General features: G+C 29.2%; 3 protein-coding genes across 6 annotated transcripts in view; 2 read left to right on the top strand and 1 right to left on the bottom strand.

Annotated features, from left to right (window-relative positions):
* Positions 1-22,500, top strand: part of LOC136084007 (TNF receptor-associated factor 5-like) — a 143,540-nt gene that overhangs the window by 8,296 nt on the left and 112,744 nt on the right. The gene's annotated exons all lie outside the window — the stretch shown is intronic.
* Positions 11,687-12,941, top strand: LOC136084008 (uncharacterized). Its single transcript, XM_065804002.1, has 3 exons — positions 11,687-12,044; positions 12,217-12,393; positions 12,482-12,941. The coding sequence occupies exons 1-3, from the start codon at positions 11,917-11,919 to the stop codon at positions 12,843-12,845; spliced, it is 669 nt and encodes a 222-aa protein (XP_065660074.1). The 5' UTR covers positions 11,687-11,916; the 3' UTR covers positions 12,846-12,941.
* On the bottom strand, positions 20,319-21,620 carry LOC136083479 (piggyBac transposable element-derived protein 3-like). Its single transcript, XM_065802880.1, has one exon. The coding sequence runs from the start codon at positions 21,618-21,620 to the stop codon at positions 20,319-20,321; it is 1,302 nt and encodes a 433-aa protein (XP_065658952.1).

Consider the following 22,500-nt stretch of genomic DNA (forward strand, 5'->3'; position numbering starts at 1 on the left):
TGCCCATCACTGTATATATATATATATATATATATATATATATATATATATATATATATATATATATATATATATATATATATATATATATATATATTATATATATATATATATATATATATATATATATATATATATACATTATATTCTGGTACAAGAATATTATATATATATATATATATATATATATATATATATATATATATATATATATATATATATATATATATATATATATATACTTGCTTGGTCTTTAATTTTTACCTTACAATAACTTGAGATGTTGTTTTTTTTTATTTCCTTTAGATATTAGTAGTATTTAAAGAGATTTTATATATATATGTATATATATATATATATATATATATATATATATATATATATATGTATGTATGTATATAATATATATGTATATAATAAATTCCACGAAAATCGTAGCCTTAGCTTGATTTTATAAAGTAACTTTTTACAGTAAATTTATGGTGTAATTAGCTTCATATGTATCTAATCACAAGAAAATATTAAATATATGAATAAATAAGTTCTCTAATTAATTCTTATGGTAATTAGTGAAACCAAGGTATGTTTACATAATGCTTGGGATTTTTTTGTGGAAAATGCAACTACAATATATCTTTGATTACTTAATGTTTTAAAATACATGAACAGGTAAGAACGGTATCATTTTAAAGAAGAAATGTTGTACAGTTAATATGTAAAACTAGTTTTTAGAAATTATTAGGTAAATTTGATATTTTTATTGAATTTAAATCGGTATTGTATCTCATTGATTTTCTGTGATTCCGTCACGAAATATATACAAAATTTTATTTTATTATTGTTTCTGGCAAACCAGAAAGTAAATTACTACATATTATCTTATCATTTAAAATTTGGAATAAATTGTATAAATATTGGATATTGTGTTTATGTGAATGAATGTTTAATGTGCGTGACGGAATCACACATTATCGTGACGGAATCACACACTTTTAACTTCAATTTTACATGCTTAATTTGTCGGGAGTTTTCTAATGTACCTTTATATTATTTGCCAATAAATATATTTACTATTAGGATTTTTTTTTTATAACTATGCTGCATCGATTTTCTATTGTAGATATAATTTATTAATTTTTGATTAAAACATTATGTCACCACAGAGTGCTGCTGAAAGACAGCGAATGCACCGTGCGAAAGTTAAAGAAAATTCTGCCATTCTCGAAGCCGCTAGAGCAAAGGATTGTTTACGAAAGAAGAGACAGCTCTCAGAAATGGACAACAAAGAGGCAGCTGATTTTAAAAAGCGAACAAAGCTGGCCGCTCGTAAATAGTGTGTTAATAAATCTCTTTCCTTGGCTACACCTCTTACTGCAATCGAAAATGTACTTCCTTACAAGTCGTAATCGTCCTTTGAAAAAGCAAGAAGGAGAGTCAAAAACGCTCTTCCTAAAAGTCCTCGAAAAAAAGCAACCTTAGTTCGAAAAATGGCCAGTGATATTTTGAATATTGAAGTAAAGGGTCTTTTATCAGTGACAGCAGCAGATTACTCATGCGTTACTAACTTTTATGATGATAGTATATCACTAGTCATGCCCGGAAAGGCAAACGTCTTTACATTTTATTCAAACAGCGGCAAAATCAAAATGCAAAAAGGCCATCTTGTAATGACGGTTGCTGAAGCATACCAGACTTTTAAATCTGAATTTCCAAATTACATTATCGGAAAATCTAAGTTTGCCTCAATGCGCCCAAAGAACGTACTTTTAACCAGTGGTATGCCACAAAATGTATGCGGATGCAAATACCATAACAACATTATTTTGTTACTGAACTGTTTACATCGTCAATACCCACAAATATTTCCGACGTATTCAGATGAATTTGTATCAAATTGTGTATGCTATTCACAGCAAAAAGCTTGCATGTTTAACAAATGCGGTATGTGCAAAGATTTTTGTCTTTTTACTGAAAATTTCACCAGTAAACTTGAGAATACAGATGATTCAGTGAGCTGGAATCAGGACAATGATAGTTATGTAGTAAAAGAGTTGTAGGAAGATAGTGTTCAAGATGCAATTGATTTGATCTCATATCAGCTTATTGCCTTTCTACAACATGTTTACATAAAACGTCAACAAGCGATATCTTACGAATCACAGAATGCTGACGCACAGTTGCCTGACAGTACATTTTGTATCTTGCAGGTGGATTTCGCAGAAAACTATACTGCAACTTTTCAGGACGAGATCCAGTCAGTACACTGGAAACAAAAACAAATAACTGTGTACACGATTATGATTAGGCATCGCTCTGAAACAATTTCAAAAATATTTGAAATTATTTCAGAGCAATGCCTAATTATAATCTGTCGTGATCATGAAAAACATTCGAGTTTATCAAACTGTCTTTACCCACAGTTGATACTGTGCAGATATGGACCGATAGACCAAGTAGTCAGTACAAAAGTAAATTTGTATTTATTCTGTCTGTAAAATTGAAGGAAGTTTCTGATCTACAGCTACAGTGGAATTACTCTGCAACCAGTCTTGGCAAAGGGCCAAATGATGCGCTAGGTGGCAATGCAAAGCGAATTGCCCAACGTCAAGTGATATCCAGAAAGTTCGTAATACAAGATGCTTTATCATTTGCTGCTGCTGTAAAATCTGTATAGAGCAATATAAATGTTACTGTCATTTCACCTAATTAAATTGAAACCAAATGCAATGAGCTGAATGCTGAATTTTTGTGGAGTAATGTACCGGCTGTTTCAGGTACACAAACTGTTCATTGTGTTATTCCGCACCAGAACAGCGTTAAGTGCAAGTTGTACACAAATTCTGTGAATGTAAAACAGCATGTTATGATTACAACTACAACAGAAACTATCACTCCAGCTTCAACTTCTATAACACCTAGCATGGATTTTATTTTTACGCCACCGACTGTGGATGTTGTCAGTATTATTCCTAAAGCTTCGATTTCAAGACAATATTTCAAATAATTTACTATGTAGTAATATAGTAAAATATAGTTTTATTTTTTGGTAATTTCATCGCCTTAATTTAGAGTCGCACTAGCAAGTACTCATAGATATAAAAAACACAAATTTGTATCTGGAAAAAACTTTGAAGATCGTGTGTTCCAAGGCAGATTTAACAATTATTAAATAATTATTTAATATAAAGGTAGTTTTTGATTTGTAATAAACATGGTACGTGTAATAGGTATGAATAAGGCATATGTCGTAAAAAATGATTCCCCATTATTTTATTTTTGTTGGTGTATCTTTAACTTTAAGATTACATTTCTCCTATCCATACCACTATGTAACTATAATTAATGATTTATATTGTTAGTGGGAAGATGACTGCTACAGAAGTTGCTGCAGTTCTTGAGAAAGACAGTGACCAATGGATAATTCTATCGTTAGCAGTCGTGGTTTAAAGCGTACAAGACGAATTCCATCAAAACTTAATTAATCGTATATTTATAAAGAAATAGTTAATTAATTAATTGAATGAATGCTAATTGTCTAATTTGATTAAGAATGGTTAACTGTTCTGTAGCCAAGTTAATGACTTGCCTTTTGAAACATTACTGTGAGTAATCAGTAGGTGATTGTTAGTATGGCTAATAGGTGATTCCGTCACACCATTTATATGATTCCGTCACACATACTTTAATAGAAATATAGTATTATCTACTAAATAATTTATAATTGTTTCTAATTATTTGCAAATGGTATGTATTTTAACACAAACATACACTTGTGAACTAAGTAAGTTTAACAAGGAGGGCAGAAATGTGTTACAATAATAATATAGCATAAAATGCTTGTCCATAAATTGGTGATTCCGTCATGCATATTATTATATTAAGATTATTTGTTTATTATTTATTTTTAGTTTTTTGGTATTAAAATTATTTCAGGCCAATGTGTAACAAACACATATGTCATATAGAATAACAACATGCACATTACAGTCTTTTTATTTTTAAAACGCTCAAATCGGTGATTCCGTCACGATGGAATTCATGATATATATATATATATATATATATATATATATATATATATATATATATATATATATATATATATATATATATATATATATATATATATATATATATATATATATATATATATATATATATATATATATATATATATATATATATATTTAGTAGATATATGTTTATACTATATATGTATTTATTATTTACAAATATATATATATATATAAATTAGTAAAAAAATATATATGTATATATATGTATATATATATATATATATATATATATATATATATATATATATATATATATATATATATATATATATATATATATATATATATATATATATATATATATATATATATATATATATATTTAGTAGATATATGTTTATACTATATATGTATTTATTATTTACAAATATATATATATATATATATATATATATATATATATATATATATATATATATATATATATATATATATGTATATTTTATATAAATAAATATATATATATGTACTCTTTATAAATAATTACATATATATATAAATATATAGATATATATATATATATACTTTTTATGAGTATATATACGCAAAGCTGTCGTATATATATATATATATATATATATATATATACATATATATGTTTTTGCCTCTGTACGGTATTATGAGAGCAACAAATCTGTTTCAGCCATAAGAGCAATGTAGGCCAAATTACGAGAACGGTTTGGCTGTGAGCTACCTTGCGCAGAATATATTAAATTGTGGTCAGAAAAATCATTCAAAACTGAATCCATTTTTGACAAACATTATCCTGGTTGTCCAAATGAACATGATGACACGTTCGACTTTCCGCAGACTTCATCTGTGTATTGAATAGAATGGATTGCAAGTTGATCCATTTGATGTATAACATTGAATATATATATATATATATGTATATATATATATATATATATATATATATATATATATATATATATATATATACATATATATATATTTATATATATATATATATATATATATATATATATATATATATATATATATATATATATATATATATATATATACAGGCCCTATCAGATGGGAGCCACATGGGCCATATGGCCTGGGTTTCCGATTTTGTTGGGGCCTCACATTTTCAAAACACATTTGTTGAACGCGAAAATAAATATCAAAGTATTTATTTTAATCTAATTATTCTAAACAGTTTAACTTTAGGTTAAGTATAAATAATAAAATAATTTCTTTTTCATAATTACACATTTCCAAACCTAAATTCGACATGATAAAGATTACGTCATGTAATGATGCAATTAACCCTCCGTCGGGCGCGCTTGATCAAATTAATACAGTTCAATTACTTTTAACTCGTACGAGTTTTTAAGTTATGACTTAGTGTTCTGCTTTTTAGTAGCCTCATTTTTTCTTTTATTTTTTAGTTGTACCTCATTAAACAAGATTAAATCAATTTGTTTTGAACTGTTTCTTATCATTTTGTATAAAATTGAAATATTGCGCTTTTGTACATTGCGTTTTGTACGTTACATTTTTTAACTTTGAGAATAGTAATACTTTTTTGTTCTGGTAAATATTTTTTAATTTTTAAACATAATTCGTTTTATAAATTTGTATAAGTTCGATTGATGTATAAATTTATTATATTTTCAAATTTCAATATTATTTCCAGACACCATTAAAATGAAGAGAAAATTTGATAGTGGTGCAAGGAAAAAGCGGCGGAGAAAAGAATTGGCCGAAGAAGCATGCACCAACTCAAGGAAAATATATTCGTTTTTAAAAAATTCACAAAACACTGTTCATATTGAACAAGTAAACCAAACTCAAACTGTGAGTGACAATGGTAACATTGAAAATATAGTTGTTCCAATTGCAGAAGACCCAATTTTGGACCAGCAACCAGCAGTAAATTTGAATATTATAAACCAGGAACGGGTTGAAACCGAAATCTCATTACAGGAAAATGCAGGTGAAAATAAAATTCGAGAAATGGAAACAGAGATAACTGATCCGATTCATCAAGGTAATCGCTTCAATTTTATTGACATTGGGATTATCCACAAGAACAACTCTTGTCAAGTGAACTCTTTTCTTATGATTACTTGCTTTGAAATTCCAAATAATATCGTTAAAGACTCTAATCATCATGCATTTTCTTATCGTTTCTTAAACAAAACTCTTGCAAATGGAGAAACATGCAAAAGAGACTGGTTGTGCTAAGGTGTTGAAAAACAATCTTTGTATTGTGCACCATGTTTCCTTTTGAACAAAAATGCTGCAAAGGTGTTATTTTTCTCTAGTTCTGCCGGATGGGGCATCAGTAGAGGTTGGAAAAGATTGAAAGATTGTATTCCGTTGCACGAAAGTTCAATTTACCATAAAGAAAACTATGTTGTATGGAAATCTGCTAGTAGAGCAGCATTATGTGAAACTTCAGTGGATAATTTACTTTTATCAGAACTCAAGACTGAAACTGAAAATTGGAAAAAATTATTCGAACTTATTCTAGACGTTATTATTTTTCTTTCTGAACGTGGATTAGCGCTTTTTGGTTCTAACCAACAAATAGGGGATCGAGCGAATGGAAACTTTTTAGGTATTATGGAGCTTCTTAGCAAATATGACCCACATTTAGCTGAGCATGTTAAACATGTTCGAGAATTACAACAGTGTAAGAAGCGAATGCAAGCTTATTATCTTTAAACACGAATTCAGAACGAATTTATTGATATTTGTGGTTCACATGTTCAAACAGCAATCCTCCACGAAATTGTGAAAGCAAAATATTTTTTAATAATAGTTGATGCTACTCCAGATTCCTCGTACAAGGAGCAAACTACTCTGGTTATTCGTTATGTTAAAATTTTAGATAATTCAAACTTTTCAGTTGAAGAAAGATTTATTTTATTTGACAATTTTTTAAAAAAACTGGAAGAGAAATTGCTGCTCGAACACTAGAAATATTGAAAACTTTGAAGCTGGATTTCGAAGCCTGCATTCGTCAAGCTTACGACAACGGTGCTAATATGGCTGGAAAGTATAACGGAGTGCAAGCGGTTTAGATACAACAAAATCCAAACTGTATGTTTTCTAGCTGCGGAAATCACTCATTAAATTTAGTTGGTGTCGATTGTGCCGAATCATGCAAAGAAGCAGTAACGTATTTTGGAACAATTCAGCAAATGTACAATTTATTCAGTAGCAGTCCTCAAAGGTTGGAAATTTTAAAACAACATCTTCATGTTTCGATGCATGGAATGTCCAAAACAAGATGATCAGCACGGATTGATGGTGTTAAACCAGTTGCACAACATTTGAACTCCGTAAGAAGTGCTTTAAATGAACTTGGGGTGCTACATTTAACAGCCCAAGCTAAAATGGAACTCAATGCTATTCAAAAGTATATTTCCAAATTTGATTGCATTTTGATGTTGTCTATCTGAATGAAGCTACTCACAATGATTCATCAGACAAATCTAATCATCGAGGCGCGCCAAGCCACTCTTGATATTGAAAAGGATAACATTGAAAACCTATGTAATGACATTCAAAGGTTGCGTGAACAGTTTGATAAGATTTTAAATGAGTTAAATTTGTTGCAAAAAATATTGGTGTTTCATGTGAGTTTTTAACTAACCGTCATTTTCCTATTCAAAATGATGCTGAGTTATATTTCAAAATCAATGTATATTTTTTCATTATCGACTCAATTCAATCTGGCCTCACGCGACGATTTCAGTCGTTACAAGAAACTTGTAAACTTTTTGGATTTCTCTGGCAGTTTAAAAATTTGAATGAAGAAGATCTTGTATTGGCTGCTCAACATTTTCAGCACAAATAAGGTGGTACATCTCTAAATAAATAAATTTCAATAAACTGATATTAGTTATATTTTTCTGGTGTAGTATTGAAAAAGAAAAAGAAAAAAAGTTTCTTTTTTTTTTTTAAATAATAAAAAATAAGTTATTTGCATAAGTAGCCCTTTTTTGGTAAAAAATGGGGTAATCTTCTGTCAAAAATAACTTTTGAAGAAATAACATTTAAAAGCTCAAAATTGTTACATGAAATGTTGAAATTGAGTTGCACGTTCTGGCAGTTTCAAAAATTTCATATCCTAAATATTTTACCCATAATTCTTCAAGACATTTTTTATTTTCAATTATATAGAAAAAAGGGGGTTCTTTTTCAAAATAACTCATATCATAAGTTTTTTTTTAAATTTTCAAAATTGTCAGAACGTAAACAATCATCTTAGCAAAAAGTGTGCCAAATTTCAAAACAATTGTTAGAATACATAATTTACAATCTTCGACAGAAAATTAAAAAAGATAATTTGTAAAAACAGTAAATAAAGAAAAATAACTAAAAATATAATATTAAAAGCATATAAAAATGATTCAAAATTTTCTTTTCCCATAAATTTCACCCTCTTCTTCATTATTCTTATCACAGTTTGAGCACGCGTCCATATAATATTGTTCAATGCCTCATTAACATTTTGAGTCTCCCCATCTAAACATCTTTTTAAAAGGTTGTCTGAACCAAGATCTTTCCAAGAAAAAATTAGTTTGATTATATCACCTATAGCCTTTGGTAGAGATATACTGTCCTCGTATTTAAAAGTATTGTTTAGCTTATCTAATTGGTACTTACACCAGGATTCAATAGTTCGAGGGCAAAATTTATGACGGTCTTCAACATCATTGTTTGCTAAACAATGATGTATGAGTGCAGCAATACTTTTTTCATGCCATATATATCACCTTTATTTTGACGTATGGCTATGCCATAATAATTCTGAAGCGTATTATTAACTTTATCAGTCATTCTTCCCTTGCCAGTCAGTCGCTTACCATAACTTAATAGTTTGCCCTTGTAACTAATTTTCAAAGCTCTTAATCGTGATCCAACCCTTTTCTAAACATGCCCAACACATTCACTTTTTACAATTTTATATCCCGGATATGGGTCTGCATCAAATATATCTTTAAATGATTTACTATCACCATCACCTCTGCTGACTACATTGCTCCAGCACTTCCTTTATGGTTAATGCTACAGTTATGTGAAGCATGCCATATATTATAGGCAGATGATTCTTTTTTTAACTCCCAGTATTTGCAACCTTTACAGTTTTTGGACAGTGTTTGGGTATCGACAGTAATTAAAAAACATATGAGCTAATCCTTTCTTTGCAGAAATGTCATGCTTTATTTGTAATTTTTTGCATTGACAACATGGACAAGTCCCAATAAAATTGATAATATCTCTAAGTATATCAGTATTCATAAAAACATAACATCAAGAGTCATTTTTAATTGTATTATGGAAAGCTAGAATCCATTTTAATTTTTTTCGCAGAAGCTGATTTGTTTTGAGAAGTGGGTGTCGTTACATTATCTATATCTGTATATTTGCTTTCACTAGAAGTTTGTACTGTAATCAAGTTAACTGGACGTCTCTTTGCTCTCAACTTTTTTCTTCTATCAGATGATCCCATATTAAAGTCGTAATATAAATAAATGCTTTGAAAAATCCACCAAAAAAACACACCTATCTTGATCATTAAAATGCTTTCCGCTCAACTATGTTTAAAACTGTTTAAAGTTATGGATTTTAGAGCAAAAACAAAGTGGATAGCAGTTTGTATAAACATCCACTGTGTCATTATCTTAAAAATATCCACCAAATCTAAGAGTAATTCACCTATCTAAGAATCTTAAATGGTTGCTATGAGCGTTGCTAGGCACTGAAATTTTACTACCTTAAAATAAAGTGTCATTTTAGGTATTTATAACTTTTTCTTACAAAAAAAAATCTCTTTTTTGAATTCTTTGATATTTAAACTATTTAAAAAGTTTGTTTGTGAAAAATCGAAAATATGAAAATTATTTAGAGATGTACCACCTTAAAAGAATCTATTGTGCTAATTTTAAACTAGACTGCACACCAAAAAAGTTGCTGGAAGAAATACTTGGACTTGGTCTTTCAGGTGTCTTTCCAAACATTACAATTGCATTACGAATTTTTATCAGCTTGCCTTCATCGACGGCTTCGGGCGAACGCATATTTAATGTTTTAAAGCAGATAAAAAATTATCATCGTTCAACTATGGGGCAGGAACGCTTAATGGACTTGCTATGTTGTATATAAATTGGGATATTGCTCGAAAACTAGATTTTTCAAATATAATTGCTGCATTTTCAGTACAAAAAGCAAGAAAAGCGTTTCTAAAAATTAATTAAAACTAATTCATTCTGTTTTAGTTATTTTTAGTAAATTTTTATAGATTTCATTTTCAAAATGTGACAATAATTTAACTATTCATTTATATTGATTTGCAAATAATTACATATCGAAAAAAAACAAATAATAAAAAACAATTAATAATTATTCATGCATGAATCAATCATTTGTGAAATCTGAATTGTAACATTCACAATAAAGTAACAGTGTAACATTCCACTCATACGTCGTACCTTCTTAATTCCCAGGCCTCCCCAAAAATGCAATTTTAGTAGGAAAACGCGTCACTTGGCTAGTTGGCTTGATAAAACGTACAAAAAGCGCCACATCTGTGTGTGACGGTCTGTCTAATTTATTGCGTTTTGTCTTAAAGTTAGAAATTAATCTGGTCCTGATCTATCTCAAGACTTAAATGGCTTTGCATTATCTTGCGTCGCGTTTTGCGCAAATTTTTCTTTTGGGGCCTCCGATTTTTAACTGGCCGGGGCCCAAAACCTCTGAAAGGCCCTGTATATATATATCTATATATCTATATATATATATATATATATATATATATATATATATATAAATATCTATATATATATATATATATATATATATATATATATATATATATATATATATATATATATATATATATATATATAGATATATATATATACATATATATACATTTATATATATATGTAAATAATGTACATATATGTATATATTATATATATATTAGGGCATGCCAAAAAAAAAATTTTTGGTCGCGCTTTAAAAACCAATTCTATACATAAAAATAAGCAAAAATATGAATTTTCATTGTTCTATCTCAATTCTAGGTGCCAGAAGATGAAATCAAGATTTTACGAAAATACGCAAAGTATGATGAAATTACATGAAGGATGGCAAAATAACAAGATTGCACCATTTTGTGTTTAGTTTAAGATTACAATCACTACATGACATATCTATTATAAACTGTTAATAATTTTTTATAGCCTAATAGTTAAAAATAGTTAAAATAACATTAACTTTTTCAAAAGAAATGGGTCCAAAAAAGAAGGAAAATGTCCATGTAAGTGAAAGTGTCAGACGACCATTATATCTGTTAACTAACCCAATTTCACAGCTACCAAATACACAGCTTCCAACCAATGGTAGTATTTTAAGATATTATCAATATTTAATTTCAAGTAAAAAGAAAAGATTTATTAAAACACAAATTAACATGGCCTGTAAGAAGCAAAAAGGAACAAGGAACTTGGTGTGCAAAAGTAAGACATAACTGTAAAACATAAACATTTTTATTCCTAGATTAAAGAGGACTAAATAATTATTTTTTCAGGTGCAATAAATGTTAAATAAATAAAATATTTTTTAAAAATCTAAATTAGGTAGAGATTTTTGTGACCTTGAGACGCAATCAGACTGCTTGATTAGACTTGATTGACAAATAGTCAACATTTGGACCAAAGCAGGATTTCAAGCATACATCATTTCAGAATATTCAGTTCTTGACAAACTTCAAGCTCTACACAAGAAGTATCAACTTTTGAAAAAACGTGTTACCCTGAAAGATACCAAAGATACTAGAGAAAATATTAAGAATGAATTCATTTCAACAATGGAACAGTTGTTTGACATAGGCAAAGATAACTTAGAGCAACTGATGAGAAGTGACAAAATAACACTAAGAACACAAGCTGCTATTGAAGAAGACCTAAATTTCTATCTAGACCAGCAAACAGACAGGTAAGAGTATCAATTATATTGTAGCCTTTTTGTAAATTTCTTTATATTAATCAAATTGTTAGTAGCGCAGCTACTTTATGTAGGGCTTTCAGTCTGTCTGTCTTTCAGCTATCCATCTGTCTGTCAATCAGAGTAAGTTATTGCATTCTAATGTTATACATTTTTGTTTTAGGAAGTGGTTTATTTCTAAGCCAGATAAAGAGCTAGCTACCATCATTGAGAAACGACTAGAAAGGTATACAAGACAAGAACAAATGAGAATGAAGTACCTAGAGGAGAAAGAAAGATGTAAATCAGCTCCCCCACCACTTGATGAAAGTGATGAAAACTTGACGCCAACTAAGAAAAGGTAAAACAAGTGCCATAATTACTTTAAAACTGTTAAAAAACTTACTTCTTAAAAATGAAATCCTAACTTATTTATGTAAATATTTTAGATACAAGTCTGGTCCAGCCAATTTGGATATGTTTGACTCAACTTTGACAGATCCAGATTTTGCTGTAGAAGAAGACTCATTCGAAGGTAGTGATGATGACTTTGAATATGGTGCTGCTCATAATAAAACCCCAAAAGTCTTACCTAAAGGCTCAATGCAAGTAAATAAAAAGATTACAAGAGAAGAATTGATGGCAGTAACTACACCTATTTGTGCTAGAGGGTTAATCAGCATTGAATTACAAACCTGGCTGTTGTCGTCTGTTGTTAATTATCTGGGAGGAGATGTTAATCAGATGGGCATTTCTAAATCTAGTATTTCAAGAGAAAGAGCGAAAGTAATTGAACATCAAGGTAATTTTTAAAGGGACACCTAAAGAAAAAGTCTTTTATGCCAACTTTTTGCCAGTCAAAATTAAGTTTTTTTTTTCAAATCAAAAAGTTTTTCTTCAGATGCCATATTTCTTATCCCTGATTTTCTAATGTAAGTCTATTATAAATGAAAGTTATGATTAAAATCTTACTATACCTTTAAAGAGTGGAATATTTACCTAAAAATAAACCATCATAACAATAATATATTGTGTTAAAAATGATCTTTATTTAGGCAATACCATCAGAGAAAATTACAGAGAGACAATGGCTGGAAAACATCTTGTTCTCCACTTTGATGGCAAGCTGTTAAAACGTTTAGATGAAAATACCTTGCAATTTGTTGTAAGAGATAGAGTTGCTGTCAGTGTTACTAGTCCTGAATTTGAGAATAAAAACGATCTCTTACTTGGTGTTTTACCTGCAGAGTCTGGCAAAGCTGTTGATGAAACAGAAATTATTCACAACTTACTTGAGTCCTTTGAAATATGCAATGAAATTTTCGCAATTGTTGCAGATACTACCAATGTTAACACAGGAGCCCATGGAGGAATTATAACCAGGTTGTGCTATATTTTGGGAAAACCTGTTCTCTGGCTGTTATGCAGACATCACATGTTTGAAATAGCAATACATAAGGCAATTGTAATTGTCCTTGGACCTACTGCTGCACCAGATAGACAGTTCTATAAAGATTTCAAGAAGGACTGGGAAGTATATCACGCCATAATTCAAAAAGCTAACCTGTCTGAGTTTAAGAAATTTGATGAGAAGAAGCTGGAAGTTGGATCTGAACTTCATAAACTTTACCTGGAAGCTCAGGAATATCTGAAGTTTGCTCTTAATCACGAAGTGTTTCCAAGAGATGATTATAATCATCTAGTTAAGTATGCTGCTTTTTATTTAAATGTCTCATCACCAAAGCTGAATGGTTTTAAAATTTATCAACCAGGAGCCAATCACAATGCTCGTTTCATGGCTGACCGTCTTTACAATTTAGCTATTGTTATGACATCAGGTATAATAGATTTTCTGCCTAAAGATCAGTTACCTCACCTGGAAAAGTCAGCTTTTATATGTGCAGTTTTTTATGCTCCATGGTATTTACGTTCATACAAAGCAGAATATGCTGTTAAAAATGATTTCCTGTCATTCAAGTCAGCTTATGTTATACAACAAGAGTTTGATGTCAAAATTGGCAATGCTTTTCTGAAATTTTTTCAGCAACACTCTTGGTACCTTGCCCCAAAGGTTGCTGTGTTAATACTGGCAGATCCAGATTTTGAAGAGAAGCTTGCAGTTCTAGACAAACTGTTGACCTTTGAGGTACCAGATATCAACACTATTCCCAATGGTAAACCTGATGCTGTCCTAGTTTTACCAACCTCTGAGGTAACAGAGTTGATTACAGAGGAAAGTTGGGCTCTTTTAATTGTTCTAGGCATAAAGGACGAAATTCCTACCTGGAAAACAGGTTTAGCTGCTGGAAAGCTGGAGGAAAATGATTCCTATATATCATTTTGTGAGTTTGTAAAATCTCTAAATGTTACAAATGACCCAGCAGAGCGGAATATCAATCTTATACAAAGATATATCAGTAGCACATTAAAGGAGGACAAAAAACAAGATATACTGCTAGTTGTCAGAGAGCACAGGGCATTAATATCATTAGAAGCTGACCAAAGTGCACTGGCCAAATTGTAAAATATCTGTTATAGTAACAATATTAGATTTTAAACTAAAAAATACCTTTCCTAACTTTTTTATTTCTTCATTTTCAAAAAAAATATTTTTTTTCAGAAAAAAACAACAATTTCTCGTATTTGCGTAAAAACCTAAAATCATCTTCCCGGCACTAAATATGGTCCTAGAGAGTTCAAATTTGGTTTATATACTTCTTTTTATGTATAGAACAGGTATTTATACCGCGACCTTTCATTTTCTGAAAATCGTGATATTTTGGCATGCCCTAATATATATCGGCCTCTGACTGAGCTGAGTAGACTTATTTACAGATATATTTATATATATTTATTTTTGTTGAACAATTTTTAACAATCTTTAACCATTTTTCATAACCTATAAAATAAAAACAATTTAAAAATTTAAAAGCTTGCTGCATTTTAACTTACTAATGAGAAAAAGAAAGTTTTTAAATTATTTTCAAATGCAGGTTGGAAATAAGAATCCCTTCAAAATTCAGGAAACTCCCGCCAAATGGGAGAAACTTGACTGGTCTGTATACAGATATTAAACTTAAAATAAAACGATAAATAAATATTAAACTAAATAAATATTAAATTCTTAACAAACATAATAATAAACTCCTCATAAGTCTTGATAATAATTCCTTAATAAAATTTCCGAACCATCAGGCCAATTTTTATATTTTTTAATGAAAATGTCTAGACAGGACATCATTTTAAAAAATTCAAAATGTATGTATTATACACATACAATATGTATATATTATACGCATGTATATATATGCATGTATATAATATTCACATACAATATGTCTCTCTTATACATACTTTTATTTACATACAATATGTCTCTCTTATACATACTTTTATTTACATACAATATGTCTCTCTTATACATACTTTTATTTACATACAATATGTCTCTCTTATACATACTTTTATTCACATACAATATGTCTCTCTTATACATACTTTTATTTACATACAATATGTCTCTCTTATACATACTTTTATTCACATACAATATGTCTCTCTTATACATACTTTTATTCACATACAATATGTCTCTCTTATACATACTTTTATTCACATACAATATGTCTCTCTTATACATACTTTTATTTACATACAATATGTCTCTCTTATACATACTTTTATGTCTCTCTTATACATACAATATGTCTCTCTTATACATACTTTTATTCACATACAATATGTCTCTCTTATACATACTTTTATTTACATACAATATGTCTCTCTTATACATACTTTGACAGCCGAATTGATCGATTGCTGCTCATCCAGCAATCAATTGCTGCTTTAAAGCTGTTGACTTAAGGCAATTTGACAACTTCTTCTGGCAGAGAGTTCCATACATTCGCTACTCGACTAAAAAAGAAGTTTTATCTGTGTTTATGTTATATCAATTCCTTGAAATATTTAAATCAGTGACTTCTCGTATGATTATTAACTATTGGAAAACGATTGCCTTTCTCTAATTTGTCAATATTATTAATAATTTTATACATTTGTATTAGATCTCCTCTTTGTGTCCTTTCCACTAGAGTTTTTAGGTTTAATTTTTCAAGTCTTTTTGTATAGGAAAGATTTCTGATTGATGATACTAGTTTAGTAGCTTTGTGCTGGATTTTTTCGATATAGTCACAATCAGATTTATAATATGGAAACCATACTGGAACTGCAAACTCTAATAATGGGCAAATAAAAGTAATACAAAGCAAACGAAGTAATTAATAATCAAAACAAGCAAATGACTTTTTGATACGATCAAGCATTTGATTTGCTTTGTTAGAAGCATTAATCACTTGATTTTTGAAAATTGTAATAATTAGATTAATAATATATATATATATATATATATATATATATATATATATATATATATATATATATATATATATATATATATATATATATATATATATATATATATATATATATATATATATATATATAAAGGGGGTTGCTTGGGCCCATTTTAAAAACAAGTTAATACCTATTTAAGTCATTTTATTTAAAAATTGTCATAATTTGTCATAAATTTAAGTTTGTTCATACATGTATCAAATGAGAATGTAAAAATTGTAAAGGAACAAAAATACCCCAAAAGGTTAGCACTTCAAAAAGTGGAATTTAAAATGTAACGCATAAGATATTTACTATGTGCCATGAAAAAAACTTTATTTAAATATGTGACAAGATTGAGTAAATACAATACTTATTTTAAATTCATCAACAGACTTCAAATTCACCTAATAATCTTTTATTTTTCTTAAGTTATGACCAAGTGAAGTTTCCACTCATCCCTAAACGAGGGGGTTGTAAATATCACATGGTCATAACTTTCGAGCATTATAAGATATTTAGATTAAACTTGAAAGCAGTCCATGAATTTAAATTTAGTGTTAGATAAATAATTAATTACTCGTTGGTTTAACAGTTAGTTAAGTCAACAGAGACAGGGGTGCTAAATTTTTTAGATATTTTTGTTCCCAAGTTTTAATTATCACATCTTTTTGCAAATCATTCTCATTTGACATATAAATGAACATCATTATATTTAGAACTTTCAGAAAGCCTAAAGTCATGTTTCTGCTCTTTCTTTTATTTTACATTATCTAAAATATAAAATAATCATGTGTCAGCTCTTAGTTACTATAGAAAGTTTAAAAAAATTAAAATTAAATAAAAAATTTGTATAAAAAATTTTCAAAAAAGACATGTCTTAGACAATAATAAAGCTTAATACAATAATATAATAATAAAGCTGAATATAATACCGAAAGTTTTAAATAAATTCCAGGTCTTTAAGTATTAAATCTGCCACAACTCCTTCCTGGCTTATGTCAATATCTTCAGCTTCATCTTCATTGACTTTCCAACACCCTAATGTGTATATAACAAATTTTTTCTTTGTTGCTAACTTTTGATTTATAATCCTATCAAAAAATAAATGTATATTTCTATTATCAAGCTCCCATTTATGGCTTATAAGCTGCCCTATCAAGGTTCCATTCTTCCAAATTATACCTAAAAATTGTTTTTGTTTTTATCAATATTAATAAAAGGAGAATGCGTTATTTTTGCATTACCATCTATTGCTTTTTTAACATCCTTTTCTAGTTGCTTTCTTTCCAGTAGTTCTTTTTTTAAATTAGCTTTGGTACATCTTTTTTCTATTTCTTCATACAAAAGATTATCAAAATTTTTAGAGGCTTGACATGTTAAAGCTCCTCTTTTAATTGCAAACTGAATTAGGTCTTCTTGTTCTGGCAATGTTTTCTCATCAAGTCATGCTTATGTTTTGTTTAACCTGGCTTTTATTTTTAAATCCAGGAAGCCAAAAGTAGCATTACGAGCGCAACGTAAAGAAAAAAATCAAGTATGTCCAAGATCTTTTCAGCCTCCATTTTGTGTGGTGGAGCAGAAAGCGGTTTTTTTTATCATTTCTTTAGATGTATTTGAGAGATTATAAGTCAAATACCTGGCCATTTGTCTTTTAATAGCTGTCTGTGTGGAGCCTATCAAAGCTGATAAAATCTTTACCAAAATGTTTTTATTTTTAATGATACAAAGTGATTGGTGTACCTTATCTTTTTTAATATTCAATATTTGACTAAATACATCCACATCTGTATAATGAATTGATTCTGGATTACTTTTGAAGTTGGATAGTTTCTTTATTGCTTTCTGGAAAATGTTCCCCAAACAAAAAAAGATTAAATTCTTATACATATTGTAAATTCGTTTATAACTTTATTGAAAAACATTAAAAACTTATCAACTCAAGATTACTCTTTCCTGTTGCATTTTTATAAACCAGACTCATCCATGGCCGAATTATTATTTTTCCTATCAGGCCCAATCCTTGCAATTTCACATGTGTCATATTGTTACTTATGGCTTGAAGTAAGAATTTGCAAATTTTATTTTTAGTGTTGCTGAAATAACACACAAAAAAAAAAATTCAAGTTTAATTCAAAGTTGCAATGAAATTCTGTTTAACTTAATATTCGTCTAAAAAAAATCTGTACCTTTCAAGAAAGTTTTTATAAGTTTTTCATGTGTAACAACAATCCCTGCCATATGGAACAAGACATGAAATCTGTTACCAACATATCGAAGGAATAGCCCTGGAGCAAGATTGTTGTTTTTAAGATGCAGCAGGATCTTCCTTGAAACCATACCTGATAGAAAAAAATTACAATTTCATATTTTCAAAACAATTTGTGAAACAATAAAGAAAAAAAAAAGTTAAATTTAATTAGTTAATAAGTTAATAAAATTAGTTAATAAGTTGATAAAATTAAATTTATTATCAAAATTTTATAAAGTTACACAAAAATAACCATTAGCTTCGCTTCGAAATACCTTTGAGTACTGTTACGGCAATCCCATCAGTTTCTTTAGCTGGTTTTACCTTCATTTCGTTATCTATTGTTCTAAGAGCTGATAATGTCTCTAAAACAATAGTTTCCAGTGGATGAACATTGCAGTGCAGTTGTATTAGTTCAATGTCCATCTCCTACTAAAGCATTTTTTCGCACAACTATTAATAGGTGCTCTGTCTGACAGACAACTTTTGATTTTTTAAGTGAACATGTCTGAAACTTCTATTGCTAGAATGTTTTTGAACTCTGCAAATGTTATAGCAAGTTATTTTAACACACTGACTATATGAGTAGCACAGTCAAATCCTGTACCCCCAGCAAGTTTAGCGGTTGATAAGGAATAAGTTCTCTGTGAAGGATAGGTACTGATACGAAACGCATTGACATGTTTGTCAAAAATGGTAATCGCGTAGAACACCAATGTTGCACATTCACAATAAAAAAGTGCCTCACCAGCTTGAACCAATGCTAAAACATCTAGCTCAAATGCCATTCTTTTTAGTGTGGATGAGTGGGGTGTTTCCTATAGTTCTGTGTTGTGTAATCTTTCAGAAATATTATCCAACAAAAATGAGACACTTTCCACTGGCACATTGTTTAAAATTGCAGCATAAAAACATTTTCTTATGGGTAGGTCATATGTTTTTAGTTTTTTGGTTTCTATAATTAGCCTATTATCTCCTTTTTTTTCTAAAATAATTCTAGTTAAATAATGATTTTGTTCAACAAGTTGTTTGTTTTCATGCTCTTTTTTTTTTTACCTGTTCTTGTAATTCTTTGATAGCAATTTAGTGTTTCCTTTTTATCTCTTTAACTCTCTGTTCCAACTTGTCCTACTTATTTTAAGAATTCTTAACTCATTTATACATTCTGGATATCAGAACTTATTCTGCTAAATTCTATTTTTTCTTTTTTCGTTTGAATACTTTAACCCTATATTGCATGATTTATTGCAGATACGATTAAAAAAATTAAAAATCCTATAAAAACGTTCATTTGGGTCTAAGAAAACAGGGAGTAATCAAGAAAAAGTTTGCACCTCATAAATTAGGTCTTTTGAGCTTTGTTGCTTTAAAGCAACAATATGCAGTAATGATAATATTTAAAAACAATTACACTTTCAAAGAATAATGGATCAAAAGAAGTAAATATCACAAATTAGCCACTAATTCATAAAAAGAAGTCAAAAATACGAATATTTACATAATAATTGTGTTCAAAAATTAATATTGCTCAACCTTAAAGCTATAACTCTAGGTATAATTCTAGCATAGGAAGATAATACAATTAAAATATATTTTTTATTATTATTAATTATCTTTCTCTTCAACAATATTTTTAGTTTTAATTACTCATGAAACTTTCGAAAACAATTGGAATTAGGCGTAAAGCATAAATGAACTTTACATTTCTCACAAAAAACTTTTGTTATTCCAGTGCAGTCTGGGTACTTACAACGACCCTTTTTGTCTACAAAAGAAGAAAAATGACCAATATTATCTTTCCTAGTGGATGGCTCAGGTATATTTGCAGCAGGACCCCTTTTCTTTTTTGCTCTATGAAGATGGTCAACAGAAGTGGATGGTCGGCCTCGCCTACTGCTTGAAACCTTATTAGACTGGACTAAGCATTTTGCAACTTTAAGCTTAAACATGCGAAGTTGGAGAATATCTTTCTTTAAGGCTTGTGCCTTTTTCATGTCTCTACAATAGAGTATCCACGCTTGCACTACTATTAAATCAAAAAAATGCCAAATGAGTTTGTGATACCATTTTTTTGATCGAATGTGGATTCTGTACAGACTCAGCATGCCATCAAGGAGATCTACTCCACCCATATATTTGTTGTATGTGGTTACAACAGATGGTCTTTTGACTTGAACAAATTTCGTATATTTTCTATCCCAGCGGTTAACAATGGTTATCGGATTCACAGCTTCATAACTTGTTAGCAATGCAACGCCCCTGTTATCAAACCATTTCACAGCGCGAAGCTCAACATTATCAACTGAGGTAACCCTGATGGCAGTTGAACCTCTACCTTCTTTTTTTAATTCACCATCAGTGGGCATGTTGAGATTTGGAAGCCTGTTTGTACGCACTGTTCCTGTACATGCTATGCCTTGATCATAAAGTGTTTTTATTAGTTCCAATCCAGTGTACCAATTGTCAAAAAACAGTTTGTGCCATTTATGCCTTTGTACATTTACTAACAAGTGCATCACAATATTTCCAGATGCTTTCAAATCAGGCTGTCCTTTACAAACATCAACTGAACCTGAATGTATTTCAAAATTATGAACAAGTCCATCAATATTAGCCAAGATACAAAACTTGTAACCCCACTTTTTAGGTTTTTGAGGATTGTATTGTTTCAACGAGGATCTTCCCTTGAAAGGAACAACTTGTTCATCAATACACATAATTTCTTCATGTTTCAGGCTAATAAAAGATTCCTTCAACATGTTTACGATCGGGCGTATCTTGTAAAGTTTGTCAGTACAGTTTTCTGAACACTGCATGTCATCATTACAATGAAGAAACAACTTTATTTTTTCAAATCGGTTTAATGTCATCACTGAGGCAACTTTTTCAAAATACAACTCATTGCTCCAGTACATACGTGTTGATGGGAGCTTCACAATACTCATTAAATACAAAATGCCAATAAATTGCTTTAATTCATTTTTGTCCAAATGCAAATTCTTCTCTATGTTTTTTTGTAACGCATATTTATTAGACTCGTCAACAATATCAGCTTCTTTAATCTTCCAAATAAGATTTCATTTTCTTTTCTGTGGTTGGCATACTAGTGGTAGTGGTGGCTGTAGAGGTTGATATGTTTTACCAAACTGTAGTGCTTGTTGTTGATCATTACAATCAAAAACATCACTATCCGATTCTGAATTAGCATAAATTGATTCTGACTCTGATGTAATAAAGTCTTCATCAGATTCACACGATAGATCACTGACGTCAGAAAACTCAGGTTGGTCTACAGGGAAAACAGTCTCTCCAAATGGGATTCTTAACCTCTTTGAAGATCCATAGAAGCTTTTAGGATTCATCTATAGCAATAAATAATCACTGTTAAAATATATAGAATAATAATTGAATGATAAGATTATTTAAACAGAGCTTCAAAGAGGTTGAGAAAGTTATATTTCTACTTAAGGTTTTCCTAACTTAAATTTATATTTTTAAATATATATTTAATTTTCTGTACACATTTAAATGTCTTTCGGCAGTAGAAGAAAAAAAAAATAATCTCAAAAAATATATAAATATATCTAAAATGCATATTGTTGCTTTAAAGACACACACACAAAGCTAACTACTTTTGACTTATCATTCAACCAAATGTTTCAAAATAACTGAATTTAATGATTTAGATATCATACAATACGATTCAGAATTTTTAATTAGAGCTTCCTTTATTTTTTCTTTGTTAAAATTCAAGTTTAAAAGAGGAAATAAAAAATTCGCAACTTCTTTCATTACCACTATAAAAACACTGGCACATTTAATAAA

The sequence above is a fragment of the Hydra vulgaris genome, chromosome 08 (genome assembly GCF_038396675.1).
Source record: "Hydra vulgaris chromosome 08, alternate assembly HydraT2T_AEP".
Taxonomy (NCBI): Eukaryota; Metazoa; Cnidaria; class Hydrozoa; order Anthoathecata; family Hydridae; genus Hydra; species Hydra vulgaris.